This window comes from Sturnus vulgaris, chromosome Z (genome assembly GCF_052056855.1).
Source record: "Sturnus vulgaris isolate bStuVul1 chromosome Z, bStuVul1.hap1, whole genome shotgun sequence".
In the NCBI taxonomy this organism is placed as follows: domain Eukaryota; kingdom Metazoa; phylum Chordata; class Aves; order Passeriformes; family Sturnidae; genus Sturnus; species Sturnus vulgaris.
The window spans coordinates 69,660,584-69,676,548 of NC_142283.1; the positions used below are offsets into that span (position 1 = coordinate 69,660,584).

At 42.6% G+C, this 15,965-nt stretch overlaps 1 protein-coding gene across 5 annotated transcripts in view; it reads right to left on the bottom strand.

The window, feature by feature from the left end:
• Positions 1-1,203: 1,203 nt before the first annotated feature.
• EGFLAM (EGF like, fibronectin type III and laminin G domains) overlaps positions 1,204-15,965 on the bottom strand; it is a 233,237-nt gene continuing 218,475 nt past the window's right edge. For 3 of the 5 annotated variants that reach the window (XM_088157102.1, XM_088157100.1, XM_088157099.1), the window contains 9 exons: positions 15,444-15,555; positions 13,815-13,931; positions 11,440-11,620; positions 9,113-9,136; positions 6,944-7,022; positions 5,905-6,048; positions 3,301-3,384; positions 2,161-2,264; positions 1,358-1,661 (listed from right to left, as the gene is read on the bottom strand). In XM_088157102.1, coding sequence (XP_088013228.1) covers positions 1,507-1,661; positions 2,161-2,264; positions 3,301-3,384; positions 5,905-6,048; positions 6,944-7,022; positions 9,113-9,136; positions 11,440-11,620; positions 13,815-13,931; positions 15,444-15,555 — 1,000 coding nt within the window. In that variant the 3' untranslated portion in view covers positions 1,358-1,506. Of the gene's footprint in view, positions 1,662-2,160; positions 2,265-3,300; positions 3,385-5,904; positions 6,049-6,943; positions 7,023-9,112; positions 9,137-11,439; positions 11,621-13,814; positions 13,932-15,443; positions 15,556-15,965 lie in introns of all 5 variants that reach the window. The other 2 variants (XM_014875581.2, XM_088157101.1) reach the window with 1 other exon arrangement.

The following is a 15,965-nucleotide window of genomic DNA, read 5'->3' on the forward strand; positions in this document are numbered from 1 at the left end:
CGTCCCTTTAGCATGCAAGACAGGAGCTGAGGTGTCCTTGGCAGGTATTTGCCTGTACCATTATCTAGATTGCTGCAGGTGGTATGAATCTAGGGAATGTGTGTGAGTTCTCAGGGAGCCAGGAGCACACTGAGCACAGTAAAAAGGCAGCACTGCTTTCACCACATCAGGTCCTTTCAGCTCAAGGGCATTCAGATGAACCTGTGCCCCTGAGGAAGTTTGTGGTTCCCCTGCCATTGGCATGTGGCGGGCTGTGGGGTGCCCTGCTGCATGGTTGGTCTCTCTTCCTCCCACAACCCCTTCAAATGCTCACTCATCCACTTTGAATAAAGAATTAAGGAAGAAAAATCTCCAAGTTATGAAATTCTGGACCACTCTTTCAGTGTCTCAACAGTACTCTATTTGCCTGCTTAAATTATACTTTGGCAAGCAAGGTTGCGTAAGTGCTGGTCCAGTGCCCAGAAAACATAACATTTTAAGAGGACTGTTACCTACCAAGGTCTCTTGCAATCCCTTTTCTCATTTTTCTTAAAAATAAAATAAAATAAAATTATGATACCACAGTAGCAAGTATTTGCTCTTTTTTTTCCTAATCTTTTAATCTGTTTAAGACAGGAAAGCTTCATAATGTACAATTTTAAACTGTCAAAATTTACAGAACAAAAAGAGTCAAATGTAAAACTGGTAATAACTCACAAATATCCCCATTAAAACTGTATAATACAGACATTAAGCCACAGGTCACTTTTCTATTTTTAGGAAAGTGTGCAAAGAGCTAATTGTATAGTACATGTAGATGTTAAAAGTGATGCCATGTAAGCAGGTCTGCTGCTGCTATAAAAAATAGACAAGTATAAAATTACTTCTACAAAATTGGTTCATTGTTTTTGTTGCTTGCAATAAAAAAGTAGACTTGTAAGAACTTTACTCCTCAACAAACAACAATATTTTGAAACCAGTCATTGTAACTGTAATCCTGTTACACAGGACGAAACATAATTTTAGTGAAATCAGAGAGTGGTAAGGAGAACTGCTTGTTCCAGGACCTACATGTGAATGCAGAAATGTGCTGCCCGATGGTGTATTTGTTGAACAGCACAGTCACTGTATCACTGCAGGGTGGGATAATTGCAGGTGTTTCAAGATTGCTTTCTCTGATACTACAAAAGATAACCTAAGGACCACAAAACACAGTCATTGAGCTACTGTAACATCACACTTTGCTGTTTGCACTGACGCACAACCTTTAGCGTTCACTAAACACTTAAGGGGGAGAGGGCACGGTTCATACACAAAATGCTTGGTTTCATTTGGACAGGAAAAGACAGGAAAGGAGAGGGAATAAGGGGGAAAATGTTCTTTTTTGTTGTTGTTTTTGGGTTTCCCTTTGGCTTTGTCACCTTCCCAGACGGCAAACATGGTCCGGCTGCAGAGGACTGTGTCAGCTCTCGCTCAGCCACACACACAAGCACAGGACGGGTCCTCAGCACCGGGATCCCTCTCTTGTCACTTGGTCCCACACGTGTTGATGTTCTTCCCGTTGGCAGCATCCTCCACCAGCGAGATGTGGTAGTCAGTTGAGAGCGTGAGGTGGGAGATGCAGCCCACCAGCCCCCGCAGGTACTGCCGGTTCGTGTGCAGGGCAATTTCCTTCATGCCACCTGCGGGAAAGGCAGCCGTCAGAAACCACCAGCACGGGCATCTGCCCCTGCTTGGCAGGCTGCACACCCAGCAGTGCCATTCCTAGTGAGCCTCGGAAGGGAATTTTAATTTATAGGTTGCTCAGTGTTGTTCTAAATAACGATTTTACGCACTTTAAAGTACAGAGGGGATAAGCAGGAAATAATGAACTAGGACGCTAGTTATTTATTGCAGAAATTGTAAGAACTGAATAAGCTTGTGCCCAGGTGTGGGGTTTCCAGCTGTCTCTTGCTGTTTCTCTGTGTACCTGCCAGGAGTACCTTAGGGTGTCCCATAGTGCTCATCCCTTCTTATACCCATTCCCCTATCCCACTCAGAGAGGTCTCCTCACAAAAACCAGGCTGTGGCAGACTAGAGACTGCTGTGTGACACTTCCACCAGGAGCCAGGCACAGCTGGAAAGCCCTGCCTTGCAGCTGACCTTGCATCTGTGTCCTGAATGTGAATAATTAGCACTCACCTACATAGAGATCTCCATTGATATTTAACTGCCTCATCTTCCCAGGGGATTTACCGGTCCTAGCACCATAATCGTCCACAGTTACTTTGCCAGACTGTCCATCCCTGAAACGGAAAGCAAATCACTCTCATTCATACAGCCTACAATAGGACAGGAGGAGGAGCAGCAGCATCTTCCACTCTCCAGGGGACCTGGGCAACCCAGAGTTTAACAGGGTTCATGGTGAAGGCTTGGAACCGGGAGGCCTCACAGACACAGTGCACTATGGCAATCCAGATTTTTCAGGTTTAAGATTTTTTAAATAGATGTCAAAGACCTGCAAAGTGTGCAGGACACATTTGCAGAGCAGGAAGTCCTGGAAAATAATCAAATTGGACAGATGGGAAGGGGAGGGTATGGACACATTCTGACCCGTTGTTTAAAACCAAACGTAACATTAAAAGTTAACAGCAAAAGCTTCAACAGCAGGGAAAAAAATAAGAAAGCTATGGTAAAACTTACTCATAGGCAGTTTTGTTTCCCAATAGAACCATTTCACATATGTTCAATAACAGTATTGGCAGAAAAGCTACTTCATGGGATCCTATTGTCACTGAATTTGGTAACAAGTTGGGCTGAATGTCAGACTGTGATTTCCAGGGAATCAACCTCTCACGAGGAGTGGGATGTATGCTTTCCCTGCTGGACACAGTTGCCTCCCATGAGGTAATGAGCTATAAATATGAGTTATATATACACTGCAAGATGTCTGCACCTCCCTCAAATAGAAAAACTAGGTTTACACTGTCTGTGCTCCAGTGCTTGTGCCAGCCCGCAAAATGCTCACCAGGGAATTTTAAAACGCAGACATTAAAGAAAAATACTCTGAACCGAAATGGTACGGGTTTAATAGAATGTCTGTCACAGCTCAAGAATAGCCCTGCATGACTTTGGCAGCCTGCCTTGAGCTGTGCCGAGCTGGCACTGTCACCTCAAATACAGTGACCTTTGTGTACATGATCCAAGCTGCTAACAGTCCCACTCCCAAGCAGTGTGAGTGCGGAGCTGATTCACACCCCACCAGCACCCAGACACGCCAACCAGCCCCTCTGATGGCAGGGTGGCTCCCAGGTGGCTCCCAGATGAAGCCTGGCCACTTACCGAACAGCTTTGACTCTGTGCCACCGGCCGTCGCTGAAAGAGCCGTTCACCGTGATGGAAGCAATGCCACTGCCCAAGTTGTAGCTGCAATTTAAAAAAAATTGAAACGTTACCGCCTTCCTTGAAAGGACTGGCTGCCTACCAAGTCACTCAGGCATTCTTACTGCCTTTTGGCTTGGATTTTGGGGCAACCAGTGGAGTCCTTTGGAGTCTCAGCAGCAGTGCTCTTATTTTGCAAAGTCAGTCTCATGGACAAGCAGGCAAAACTCCCTGAGTCAGAATGGGGACCATCACCACCTTCCCATGGGAGCAAGAATAGAGTCTCTGCATGGCCATTCTCCCCCAAAGCAGGGGATTATGAAGGTTAGTGATCTACAGACCTTTGGCCTAATGAGAGACAGCAGTGGGGAGTTGCAAACATGGTTAATAAATTTTTACAACAGCAAATAAGCATGTGATTTATAACAGATCTACAAATAATCTGAAATATAGGGAAGGTTGAGACCTGTGAAGTTAGAAAAGATGAAATCTAATAAATGCAACTGCTTCAGCTACCACTCTAATTATTTCTTTGTGTTTGCTTCTACTAAAATTACTCAGCAGATATAATGTTCCTATCATGTTTACACTTCAGGCATCTTAATTTCTGGGTCTCTGAAGCTTGGACCAACCTTAACAAAGAGAAGTAGCTGCTACAGCACAGTGAGGTATTGAGTGCTCAGGATGAATTAGCTGCTACTGGACTTCAGCCTACCAAGCAGGAGGGATTAAAGCCAACATCACTATCTCTTCAAAAAAGACTGAACATGGAATGAACTCATGGCCAGGGTGAGGTTCTTGAGAACAGCACATTAAACTGTGAGCTGCCCAGAGCAAATTGGTTACCCTAAATCTGTTTCCTCTCCAGGGATTTAAGGGAGTCTCAGGCAAGCACCCCCTTTTACCTAGGATTTAGGTATCAGCCTAGGTAAAAAAAGTAAGAGGATTTGGGTGTTCAGGATTGCATAAAAATGTTAGACTTTTGATAACAGGAATGAGATTCATATCCCTAATGGATCCCTCTACAACAGCTATCCCCCTACAACAGTGAAATAAACTTAACAGAAGTAGAGAGCAACAAAAAGAATTCATAGCAGTAAGTACACTGTATAGGGAAGAAGGCCATAGGAAATGGGAAAGTAGAAGTGTGCTTTGAATTTCAAATTGGATCAGAACACAGATGTCTAAACTTGGGCTATAGGAAAATTCTTCTGAGCAATTCACAGCCTTGATAGTCTCTTGAGTCCTTCACCACTCAAAAGGTAAAAATCTAACATGAGGATCAACCTTTTAGAATTTTTTTTTCTGCATTGTCCTTTCACCATCTGCTTTGATACTCCCCTTCAGTAAGCAGTGATTGCTTATGAGGTTTTTATTTCGGTAGCCTAATTTTTCACCTTCCTAAATTAATGTGGAAGGTACAAAATATCTCAGTAAAATTCAGCTGGTTTGATCTAAAGCCTTTGACAATCTTCATCTCTGGGGAAGAGCAACAGCCTAATAAAAATTGCACTGTGCTTTGGAAACAGAATAGAGTGGCCACTTACTACCATGCATCTCAGAAAGACAGTCCCTCCCAAAGATATTTTAAAAATGCACCACTTCCGCAGACTCAGTTTCTTGTTTATAAATTAAAGAGGAAACTAAAAGCTTTTGCCAAGTTAGCCATTGATAAATCACATTTATAAAAAAGCTTAAAAGAAAATAATTTAAATAGAAACATGCAACTTATTTATACATTCATGGTGGCAAAGAACAGTTAAGTAAAGCAAAAAAAAATAGCTTAAATAATAAACTCTCTGCCACATAATCATAGATAGCATCTAATAACAATCCATGATTGTGATGGCATCTGTAGTTTGCTGTTTCAGTATTTGCCTTACACAACCTAAAGGAGCGCCGTGAGGAAACACAAGGCTTTAAAAACAGGAGTCCCAGAAAAAGCACCATGCAAAAACTTGCACAGGGTCTGCTTGAGTGTCTGCCAGGGAGAAAGAGATTCTGGAGCAAGACCCCAGCATTTCCCAATACTCCCCAATTTCACCATTTTCACAGCGGTATTACAGCTTAATTAAGGGATTCTGTGGATGGTGGCAGAAGCAAGGCGTGGTGACAGCTGTGTGTGTGTGTCACAGGGATGGATATCTGGGGGTTTGGGGTGGTGGAAGCACGGCTCCTGTGTGCACTGCCTGGCAAAGAGTGAGCCCACAGTGAGCACTGGCACCACCAGCGTTTGTCCTCAAATCCCTGCCAGCCCTACCCTGCTCTGCCTAACCGAGATAGACTTGAGAGGTATGTGGGGGGCTTATCAGTATTCATCCCCTCATAGGAAATCTTTCAGAAAATCAGAATAAAGCCCTGATGTTTGAAAAATTGGGAAGGAGGAGTGATGCAAATCTTGCAGCACATTACCTCTTCAACTTACATCCTTTCCCAGAAAGCAAATAGGACCCATTATTGAACAAAACTTTAAGGATGAGAGTGTCTCACACTGTATGCACTGTATGCGCTGTAGAAACTCCTTTGAGCCCTGTGTGCTACACAAAGAAGGGAGAAAAAATTTACCTGAATATTAATGCTCCCTCCTGAAGGCCTAGAGAGATGAAATCACTGTTAGGTCGCATGGGACTGTTTCCCCTCCACATCAAAAGGCCTTCCTTCATTGTAGTTTTAAACCTCATGAACACATTTGTTCTTGTTCCTGATACCCTGTTGAATGTAGAAGAAGGAAATAACAGTAAAATACAAAATTGTGCCAGTCTTCTTTCAAAAAAACATAAAAGATGATGCAGCATTTCTCCTCTGCTGGACTGGTGGGTTACTGTCCTGCAACTCATTTACATGCTGACTGACTTGTGAAGGATTGTGGTTCATACCTCCACTTCCATCACTTCAGAGTAGAGGAATTTAACTCGTCTCTCCAGGATACCAAACACAATAGCTGCTAGGTTATTCCATAGAAATAAGAGAAAATCCTTTTTCTCCTCTAGCCTAGTGTGAAATCCAGCCCAAAAAGCAGATTCTGAGAATGCCCAATAGGTGTGATGCCCTCAGAAGCCAGTGGAAGTGGCATAGGAAGGCAAATCACAAAGTCCCAATAAAGTGAGAGGCACCAAATGACAGGTGAGGGCTGGTGAACCCTTCTCTACTCTGTGGCTAAAATAAAGATAGATTGAGAAATTTGTTGAAACAAGCCAACATTTGCTAGAATGTGGGGATGTTCTAGGGTACAGAGCAGTCAAAAAAGCAACCTTGAGGACCTAAATGTTAGACTAAAGCAAGAGTTAAAAAGGAGTTAAGGTCCTTAGTTTCTTTTGAGACACAGGCTCTGTATGTCTGTTCTTTGCCCTCAGGGAAGAACCAGTCCCTCTCCATGCCAGACATACGTGTGCTATTTTTTGACAGGCTGCAAGATGCTCAAATATAGCAAACTAAGCCACGCAGATACGCACTTAAAATGTATTTTCCCCTGAAATTTAAAAATATGGCAGAAATATTATAAATGCAGCATAAACATGTAAATATACTACATTCTCCCACATGAGGCTCCTAACATTATAACATTTAAGAAACAGAATACTTAGGTCCACAGGAGATACATTACCTTTTCAGGATATCTGGATTATCGTATGTGAGGTAACTGCGACCAATAAATTGTGGGATTTCAATTGCTTCTGTAATGGCTGAGAGGTAAATACAAAAAATGAAGATGAGTGTCAGATAGCTGACTTGGAAATGGAAGGAAAAAAAGAGACAAGACTCCTTTATTGATTTACTCCTGCAGCGGCAGGCACCTGCCAGTGGCACAGAACTGAGCCAAACCCACACTGCTTTGCAGAAAGGCAATGCCAGATTTTGCCTAAATGTAGGGGCAGTAGTTCAGGGAGTTTAAATGGCTGATAATCCCTCTACTTACAGCCTCCATGTGAGGAGCCTAATGTATTGCTCCACCACAAATGTTAGTACAGAAAATTGTGAAGTATTGGGAAAACATTGCAAATTTTCTCTTTGCCCCCATTTCCACATTCCTTGATTCTCCATGTGGTTCAACTCACTCCTGCCAAAGCTTATGCATTAACCACCTTTGTTTATAGACCAAAAAACTCCTCCCCAGCTGCTAACAGAGCACCATATGCAGAGCACATTAGGGACTCTCACTCTGCAAAGGGAGGCTGAGAGGCAGCACAGACAACCTGTGAGCTCCCTGTTTTCTCTTTCAGTGTATGTGACCGCACAGAGTGGCTGCTGCCTGCTCAGAGCTCAGCCCTGGGGTGCAGTGTGGGGGCCAGGATATCTCCAGGGAGGAGTTACAGAGCCCAGAGTCCCAGGTCACTTCAGAAAACAATCGGGACTATGCTAAAGGCTGCATGGCAGAGGCTGGTGTATTCAACACTGCAGTGGGGGTTGTTTTCTGTGTGCCCCATGCAGCATTTCTCTAGGGACAGCCCCAGGTACCCCCATGGTGTATGGCTGGGACAGTGGAAAACATTCCAGCCAGAACTGGAGTTGGTGCACTGCTGCCCACGGAGAAGACTTTGGCAAAATAACTCAACCGTGTGACACAAATCACAGAACATCCCTGATATACAGAGCCCTTCACAAGGCTGTGAGCACAGGCCCAAACAGATTTTTTTGTTGAATGAACATCCTACAGTTTGTTGCTGATCTCCCATAATTGACTGCTGCATAAATACAAGCCAATTGTATAAATTACTTAAAATAGATGCCTTCATCCTATTTTCTTACTGAGGAATAATCCCTCCAACCCACTAATCCCATCTATATACATTTCAAGCTTTCCAGGGCAAGGATGCTTGCTTTCTTATGCAATACAGGGTCTGGCTGGGCTTTTAGAGCTCACTGTGACACAGATATGCAATAACTGGTGCAGCCTGGTAGCCAGCAACAGCAGTACGAAATTTATCTCTAGGTGCCAAGACTGAGAATTTTAGATAGTGACAAATTACTGTTTTCATCCATAGTGAAATCAGGAAAGCTGCCTAATGTGTCTAAAGAAACCACCACGGGCTATGTCCAGCCTGCAGTCTGCCAACATCATTGGGAGATTGCAAAAGTTGTGTTACACTGGCCAAACATTCTTCACTAGGTCTGACGCTTCCTGCACTGGACAGTCTCTGATGGCAGCAGAGCATGGAAGGAGCCTTGTTCCTCCATCACATCCTGCACTAGAGCCCCACTGCTCTTGCCTTCAGCAGGGGAAGGTGCCCATGTCATGCAGCAACCCTTGCCTGTGCCAGAGTACTCTGATTTCCTCTAGCGAGCTTAATGGGCATTTACCTCTGCTTGCTCTTATTTGTTTCCCTGAATCTGAGTGCAGAAAAATAAGCAAATTTTAGCAGTAGACTTGATGCAGCCAGGATCTTTGCAGCTGGAAGAGAGCAGGACCAGTAAGGAGCTCTAGGACTAAACACCCCCATTCTTTGCTCATCACGACTCAGCAGACGAGCACCAAGCTCTAATGACAAGCAGGAGTGAGCCCTGGACTGCAGGGCAACCTGAAGTCATACCACAAAACCCCCAGCCAGCTGCCTGGCCCCTCTGCTCTGCAAATACAGGGACCAGCTCTACAGCCACTGTTCTGAGCTTGGCAAATGCTTTGGATGCAGCTCGAAATATCAACAACAAAATGTTTAAGAAAAATATTAGAAAATATTTTTGCTTAATGACAGAAACTTGCCAGGCTTAATGGAAACCCAGCATTCAGACAAACACGCAATGACAGAGCAGTTTTCACATAATTTGCAGTACTTACTGTTTAGGCAGTAACTTCCACACTCTGCAGTGAGTCAGCACAAAACAAAATAAGAACATTCTGGGTTTATTATTCTAAAACATTAAAATCTCCTTTAGTCCGATTTCATGCCCACTTTTCTGCAAATGTGTAATCTCCCACCTACCATTTGCTTAAGTGACTACAATCACCTGTGACGGTAGCACTGTTTTCATTATTGCTCCAATTATCTATATTTGTCTGCTCAAAACACATAAAAGCACAGACAGGTGGGACCAGCAGCAAATCCTTCTGCTAGCCCTGCTTCTCAAATCTGAATGACTCACCAGGTTTTACCCAGGGATCAGCTCTTGCCAAGGGAAAACAACTGTCTGCTGTTCTATTTCATCTTAGAGTATAAAAATACCTTTATCACTCCTCAAGCTTGGACAGAAGATATAAAACCTCGCAATACCAGCAAAAACTCTATTGAATTTTCAGCTGATGATTCATTACAATATGAATCAATATCTCTTATACCACATACCAGCATTAGTTGAGTTTTTAAGTGGTGCGTTTAATTTTGAAGAATGAGGTGCAGTCTCTCACAAGCACTTTGGCCTTTAGGGTTTTTTACAGCAGCCTACCACCAAGAAGGATGGAGACAGCACCTTCACCTCATATACCTTCTGAGTGCACTAACCAAAACCCTGTTGTGAAACAAGTGGACACAGACGTGCATCTCACCTTAACCATGTCTACACCCCAAGAGAGACACAGGCAAGGATTATTTTGAGGAATCTGTTTCTCATCAAGGCTCTCATGGACTGAGGTTCAGGAGCAACCTCCATGCTCTCTGCACATCCATCAGAAAACCCTTCAATTTTTGGTGGCAGCTGAGGCTGCACAAGTGCAGGGAGGTTGAGCTGCACCTGAACAGGAGCCTCAGGCAGCAGGAACAGAGACCAGGTGGCTCATGCTTTTGGACACTCCTAAAAATGAATATAGATTAGATTCACATAGGAAGCAGCACTCAGGACCTGGCTAAGTCATAGGCAAAAGGTGCTTCAGACTGTCTGAAAGCCTGGACACCAACTGAGATGACAACCTCAGGGAAGGACACGCCAGCCAAGTGACACCAGTGCTGGTACCATGAGCTCAGACACAGCTCCTGGGCTGAGCACAGGCCAGGGGCCGAGCAGAGGTGAGGAGCTGCAGCCCCAGCACTGCACACCAAACAGGCAGGCAGTCACACCCCCAGGCTGTAAAGCATTCCCTTGACTGACTGCCCCTGGAGATGTGTCAGTACAGCTGCAGATACCATCTTGGAAGTCAGGAATTTAGCACCCTGCACATACCTAGAAAGTCAAAATCCCAACTGCCGACAAAAACGTCAGGGTATATGACGTTGTTTCGGCTCTTAGTTAGACCAACAGCATAAACAAAGGGGTTTCTTGCACTGCATTTTAACATAATGCTTTTGTTCTAAGATATTGTCTGTTTTGGAGAAAAGGCCAATCTATTCATCACAATTTAACCAAAACCACTACATTTAACTTTGAAGTTTATGATTGTGAGAAATGAAGCAGTGGGTGAAGACAATAATGTCAGCCAGTTCTTTTGAACCGAGTTTACTGTTACATTACAAAACCTTCCCTCAGGAATTTTTTTAAAGATCAAGCTTGACAGAAGCGAAACTACTCCATCTAGTGGACTAACTCAAAACACACTTTTAAAACAATTTTCTTGCAATCTTATCCTTTTCCTGAATCTGAGGTTTGAACTATTACAGTGGTTCTGAAGAAAAGAGAGTAATGTGCATGTGGATGAATCTTCCTCCTTGGTGGCCTCCTTCACCCCACCAAGGCAGGATCTCTGATCTCTGCAGGTGGTGACATCTCCGTCAGAGTTGTCAGTGTCTAAAACAGGAGCAGACCTTCCTGTGTGTGAGAACAGAGTTTGCTGTGAGCTGTATAGAGGATAAAATTACAAGGGTTACCCACGCTTATGCCTCTGGATGTAACATAACTGTGGCTGGAGGAGCCTGGCAGGAATTCCCCTTTGAACAGCACTGCACAATTAGGGACATGTATGAAGTGTTAGTGCTCAGTGTTGTCCACCACAAGCAACCAGATACCAAGTTGGTATCTATGGATCCCAGCCTCGAGCTGGGATAACAGTTACCACATTCCCAAATTACACAACAAATTCTTCTGTAGATACGTGGAAAGTGGCACAGATGAAAAGGGAGCTCTGGCCTCCAGGGTTTCTATTTACAGGCATGTGTACAGCAGCAGTTGTAGGTGCTAAATCTTCCTTATTTTTGTGATCAGCTCCAGATCCCTGGGTTGAAATCCAGCCATTGTTACCTTTTTGGCAATGCTGCCCATCGAAGCCCAGGGGACAATCACATTCGTAGCTCTCCTTCTTGGGAACGCAGGTGCCTCCATTTGCACATGGTGAGGTCACACAGGGGTGGGCAGCATTTGCTAGGTTGATTCCAAAAGTGAAATCCTGTTTCACATCAATTGTCCGGTCATTCAAGATTATCTATGTGTTAAAAAAAAAAAAAAAAAAAAGGTGTAAAAACACATTGTAAAAACTTCTAAATTCATAGTATCCTGCTGCCAGTTAGAAGATTCCTCTGAAAGACTTCAGAGAAATATAACTCTCAAAACTTGGCCCAAACCCTATTCTTGTAGGTTTTCTAGTTGCAGAGGTCCAACTCATACTTTTGCTCCTCCTGATCCACTGGAGATTAATCTCTTTTGTATCTTGTGAAATAGCCTTAGGCAACCCCTGTAAGGGGGGGAAGCTGTGTGGAATTTACCAGGTCTGTGGCTGAAAACTGGTGCAAGGCTTTGTAGCCAAACCGTGAGCTGGGATGGTAAAATTAGGCGAGTTCTGCTGAGGAAAAGCAATTCTGAGATCAGAAAAACCCCCAGGAGATGAGTGTTGACAGCAGAAATACTAAGCAGAACAGCTTGTTTTTCACATTTTCTATTGCTTTCTAGTATCTTATCTGGCCTGAAAGAAGCCAGAGTTAGTATGAATGAAAAACATAAATAATGACTTCACAAAACTGTTTGTATATAAATGGAAGAGAACTGCTAAATGCTGGGATTTTTCCAATATGTCAGCAGCATATGTTCTCCAAAATAAACCAACAGTTGTATAATCTCAGCTAACATCTCAGCAAGAGAGATTGCATGTGGGCACAGCATCTGATCTCAGCTGCATCAAAATAAGTACATCTTAACAAACAATACATTTTAAGGTCAGAAATGAAAAAGGTAGTAGCTGCTCTGGCTCCTGCAGAACTCGGAGAATACACCTTAGGGGATCCTACCTGGAGAAGAGGCTGCATCAAGCACTACACAACTCTAACAGCAGAAAAAACATCCAGTCCTGTCATGTAATGAACCACGGAAGACTTCATTATGTTTTCAGCTTCTTTCTAAATTTTGACTGCATTGTTCCAGAGATTAACAAGTCTCCACTCATAAAAACATGTCTTTTGTTTCTGGTTTTAAACTTATATTCAGTTTCCAGCCCTTGTTTCTCATAATGTCTTTTTCTGCATAATTCCAGCCCCATGTATCCAAAAAAAATCTCATCCTCATCTAGGAACTAGAAGAGCACTATAAAGTCACTTCTCAGCCTTATCTGACCAAACTAAACGTATTGTGATTTTAGGTTTTTCTATACACTGCATATTTTCCAGTACTTGGTGATGTTTGCCACTCTATTTCTGTATAGTTCTCCAAAATCATATTATGTGTAAAAGAAGCAACTAAATGTTCTCAGTGCCCAAAAGGCAGGCAGTACTTTTCCTTGACATTCCATTCATGCCTCTGAGAATACAAATCCACCTTCCCAAGTACATCATAGAGATAAGGACTCACACTCCTCATTTCCCAATCCTTATCAGTGCCTTTACTCTAGCGTACAACTCTGTAATTGCCATCTGTGTTAATTTCTCCTGGGCTCTCTACCTTGCACCCAAAATGTACTGTGTTTAGTCAAGTCTACCTTCCCATGTTCATGTGCCTAACCTGTTCCCATCACTATTACTCACTACCCCCGTTTTCCTGAACTTCATCTTTTCTGCTGGACAACTGACAAAAACAGTAAGAAATGTCAGACCGAGTGATGAAACAATTTACACTGAACTACAATTACTTTTCTGTCCTGGAGCAATTGTTAACTATAGAGTTAAAAAAAAAATAAAAACTATTATTAAAAATTTGGTTTTACATGTTATTTCTTTGCATTAGTCTGATGCAATAATTCACTCCTCTAAAAATGTGAGGATTCAGGGCTGATCTTCCAACTTTATCCAAGTTATTTTAGATATGTTTAAAAGAAAAATGTTAGTTCAGTTTGCACTTTCATTTGATTATTTACTAGGCCTGATATGAACTACACTCATGCTCAGCTGACCACATGGGAACATTATCCCTAATGTCTGCCAACAATGGAAAACATATCCTCCATTCATGTGCCCCATATACAATTGTAAGAAGGGAAAGCAGTATGGTGTGCATCTCCATGGTGGTGTAAGAATGCTCTAGGTGGACTTTTCACTGTGAAATAATCATTTAACCACTTCATGGTGGTTAAATGAGGTGAAATCCTTGATTATTTTAAATATTGCAAGTTGAATAAGTGCAGGTTTGCACAAAAAGCATGCACTGAATGCAATGGAAATAAATGCCCACAGTGTGTTTCTCTGGGCACACACCTTCTGGATGCTCCCACTGAAGGGTCTGAGGATCCCAGAGTTCTTCTTCACATCATCATAATTAGGGACTCCACCAATAAATATTTCAGAGCTGCATTTAATCTGTGTAAAAGCCCCCTGCAAGAAACATAGAATAACATTTTATTAGAGTAGCTGGAACCATGTTTGCATCTTCAGATTAAGCCTACATGAGTTGTGATAATCATACATTAGATGTTATAGCTTATTTCAATGCCTCTTCTTTGTACAATCAAGAAAGTAGGATACTCTTGACGAACTTTTCATTATCCCAGTCAGAAGTAGCCGAAAAATCTCAAGTGTTTCAAAATGGCAATACCGAAGGAAGAAAGAAACTAACTTATCGTGTTTGCTGACTGCACACCTAGATTTATTTGCCAAGACTTGAGGTACACTGATTTAAACCTATAATCAGAATTAGTTTCATAAAACTAAAATCAGAGTAAAGTTCATGTAAGAGACATTCATTCCATATTTCCAACATCTAAGAGATAACCTTCAGTAAGTTATGGGGCTAAATGAAAGAAACATTGAGTTTGCATCAATTGCCAGAAGCAGTTGCTCAGGACACCTCATAGGAACATTCAGGGTCCTGGAGTAAACTGAAAGACATTTAACAGCTAAAGATGGAATAACTGCAATTCCAGTCCTGCAGTAGCTTCTGTGCTTTCATGGTTGGCAGCTCCCAGCCACCCTCCTCCTGGAGCACTGCACTGCAGCACTTAAGAGAAAAAAAATGGGAGTGTTCACCTTAACCCATCTATCAAAAGAAAGCTTGAGTGCTCCAGTCAAATGTTTCTCACTCAATTTCTCTTCTAAGAGACAACTGGAATTTCAATTTATTTAAATTTTTGAAGAAAAGTCAAAGCTTTGATAAAAGTTTCCCCGTTTGCCGAAAAGTCTGCTATGGGATTTTTCTGCTATGGGATCTGGAGTCTGGTTTTCTGTCTTCACTCTCCACTAAGTAAAAGACATTTTCTCGGCTTTTATCAAGATAGAAAATGTACCTCTGTGGATGCATTTGAGTGCTCAGAGTGAATATCCTGCTTGGTACAAGTACAATTTCACTTTATTATAAATTTGACTCGCTATGATCACTTGGTGAGTGAAGAACAAAAAGCATATCATCAACTCTGATTGTTCCAGCCCTTACTCTGGGCTGCAAATTACTTTTGCAAGAAGAAGACAATTCTCTTCAGACCTACTTTTCCATGACAATATTCAGAAATAGGTAAAAAAAGACTGGGCACATACTTTTCAGCATGATACTTCGCCAAATTACACCTCTCGTGTGGTCTCAACAGACTTAGCCACAGCAAGTACCAACAAAAGAACCTCAGGAAGATATATGAGCCAGACATAAAAATGTGAGCCCACTTACATGGCAGGAGCAGGTACAGTCGGATTCCAGTGGGATCACTGCTTTTATGGGTATCCTTGTCCTCAGAGAAAAGACCTTATGCACAAATTCCCAACTCTGGGCTTAAGAAAACGCCCTAACGTGCATGCTGTTTTAAGCTAGTAAGAGCTTTGAGAGCAGGCTGTGCAGTCTACCATGCAATCACTTAACATCCGACAGCTGCATTCAAGACAAGCCTGCCATGAGCTCACCTCTGCCATCCCTTCCACTGGCTTCTGTTTGTCCACCTGCAGGATACCATTCTTCGCCGTGCGAGACACTCGCAGCTCATGCCACTGACCCACACTCACAGGTTCTTCACTCCTGGTTCAAGGGCAAGAAAATTTCAAGCATGTAACACTGCGCCTTTTTGATACTCTGGAATGTTAAAAAGCCAAGTCCTCTGGGATGATTTTCCAAATAACAAATAAGTATCAGCCACTGTGATTCTTCCCTTATAAGGAAGCAACAATCTTCAGAGCCCCATCAGCAAAGACCATATTTCTAGAGCAAATAACAAGAACTCTAGTTTTATTTATAAATGAAATGCTATCACCAGCATACACTTCAGATACCTCTGTGCTAGTTTTCCTGCTCAGTCATTTATAACACATACAAACAAATTTTTGTCTTACCTACACATCCTCATTTCACTAAATTCCACTTAATGGTTGGTCTAGCCCCACATTCTTCATCCTCTTTTAAAACAGAACTACTTTGTGCTGGCTTATCAG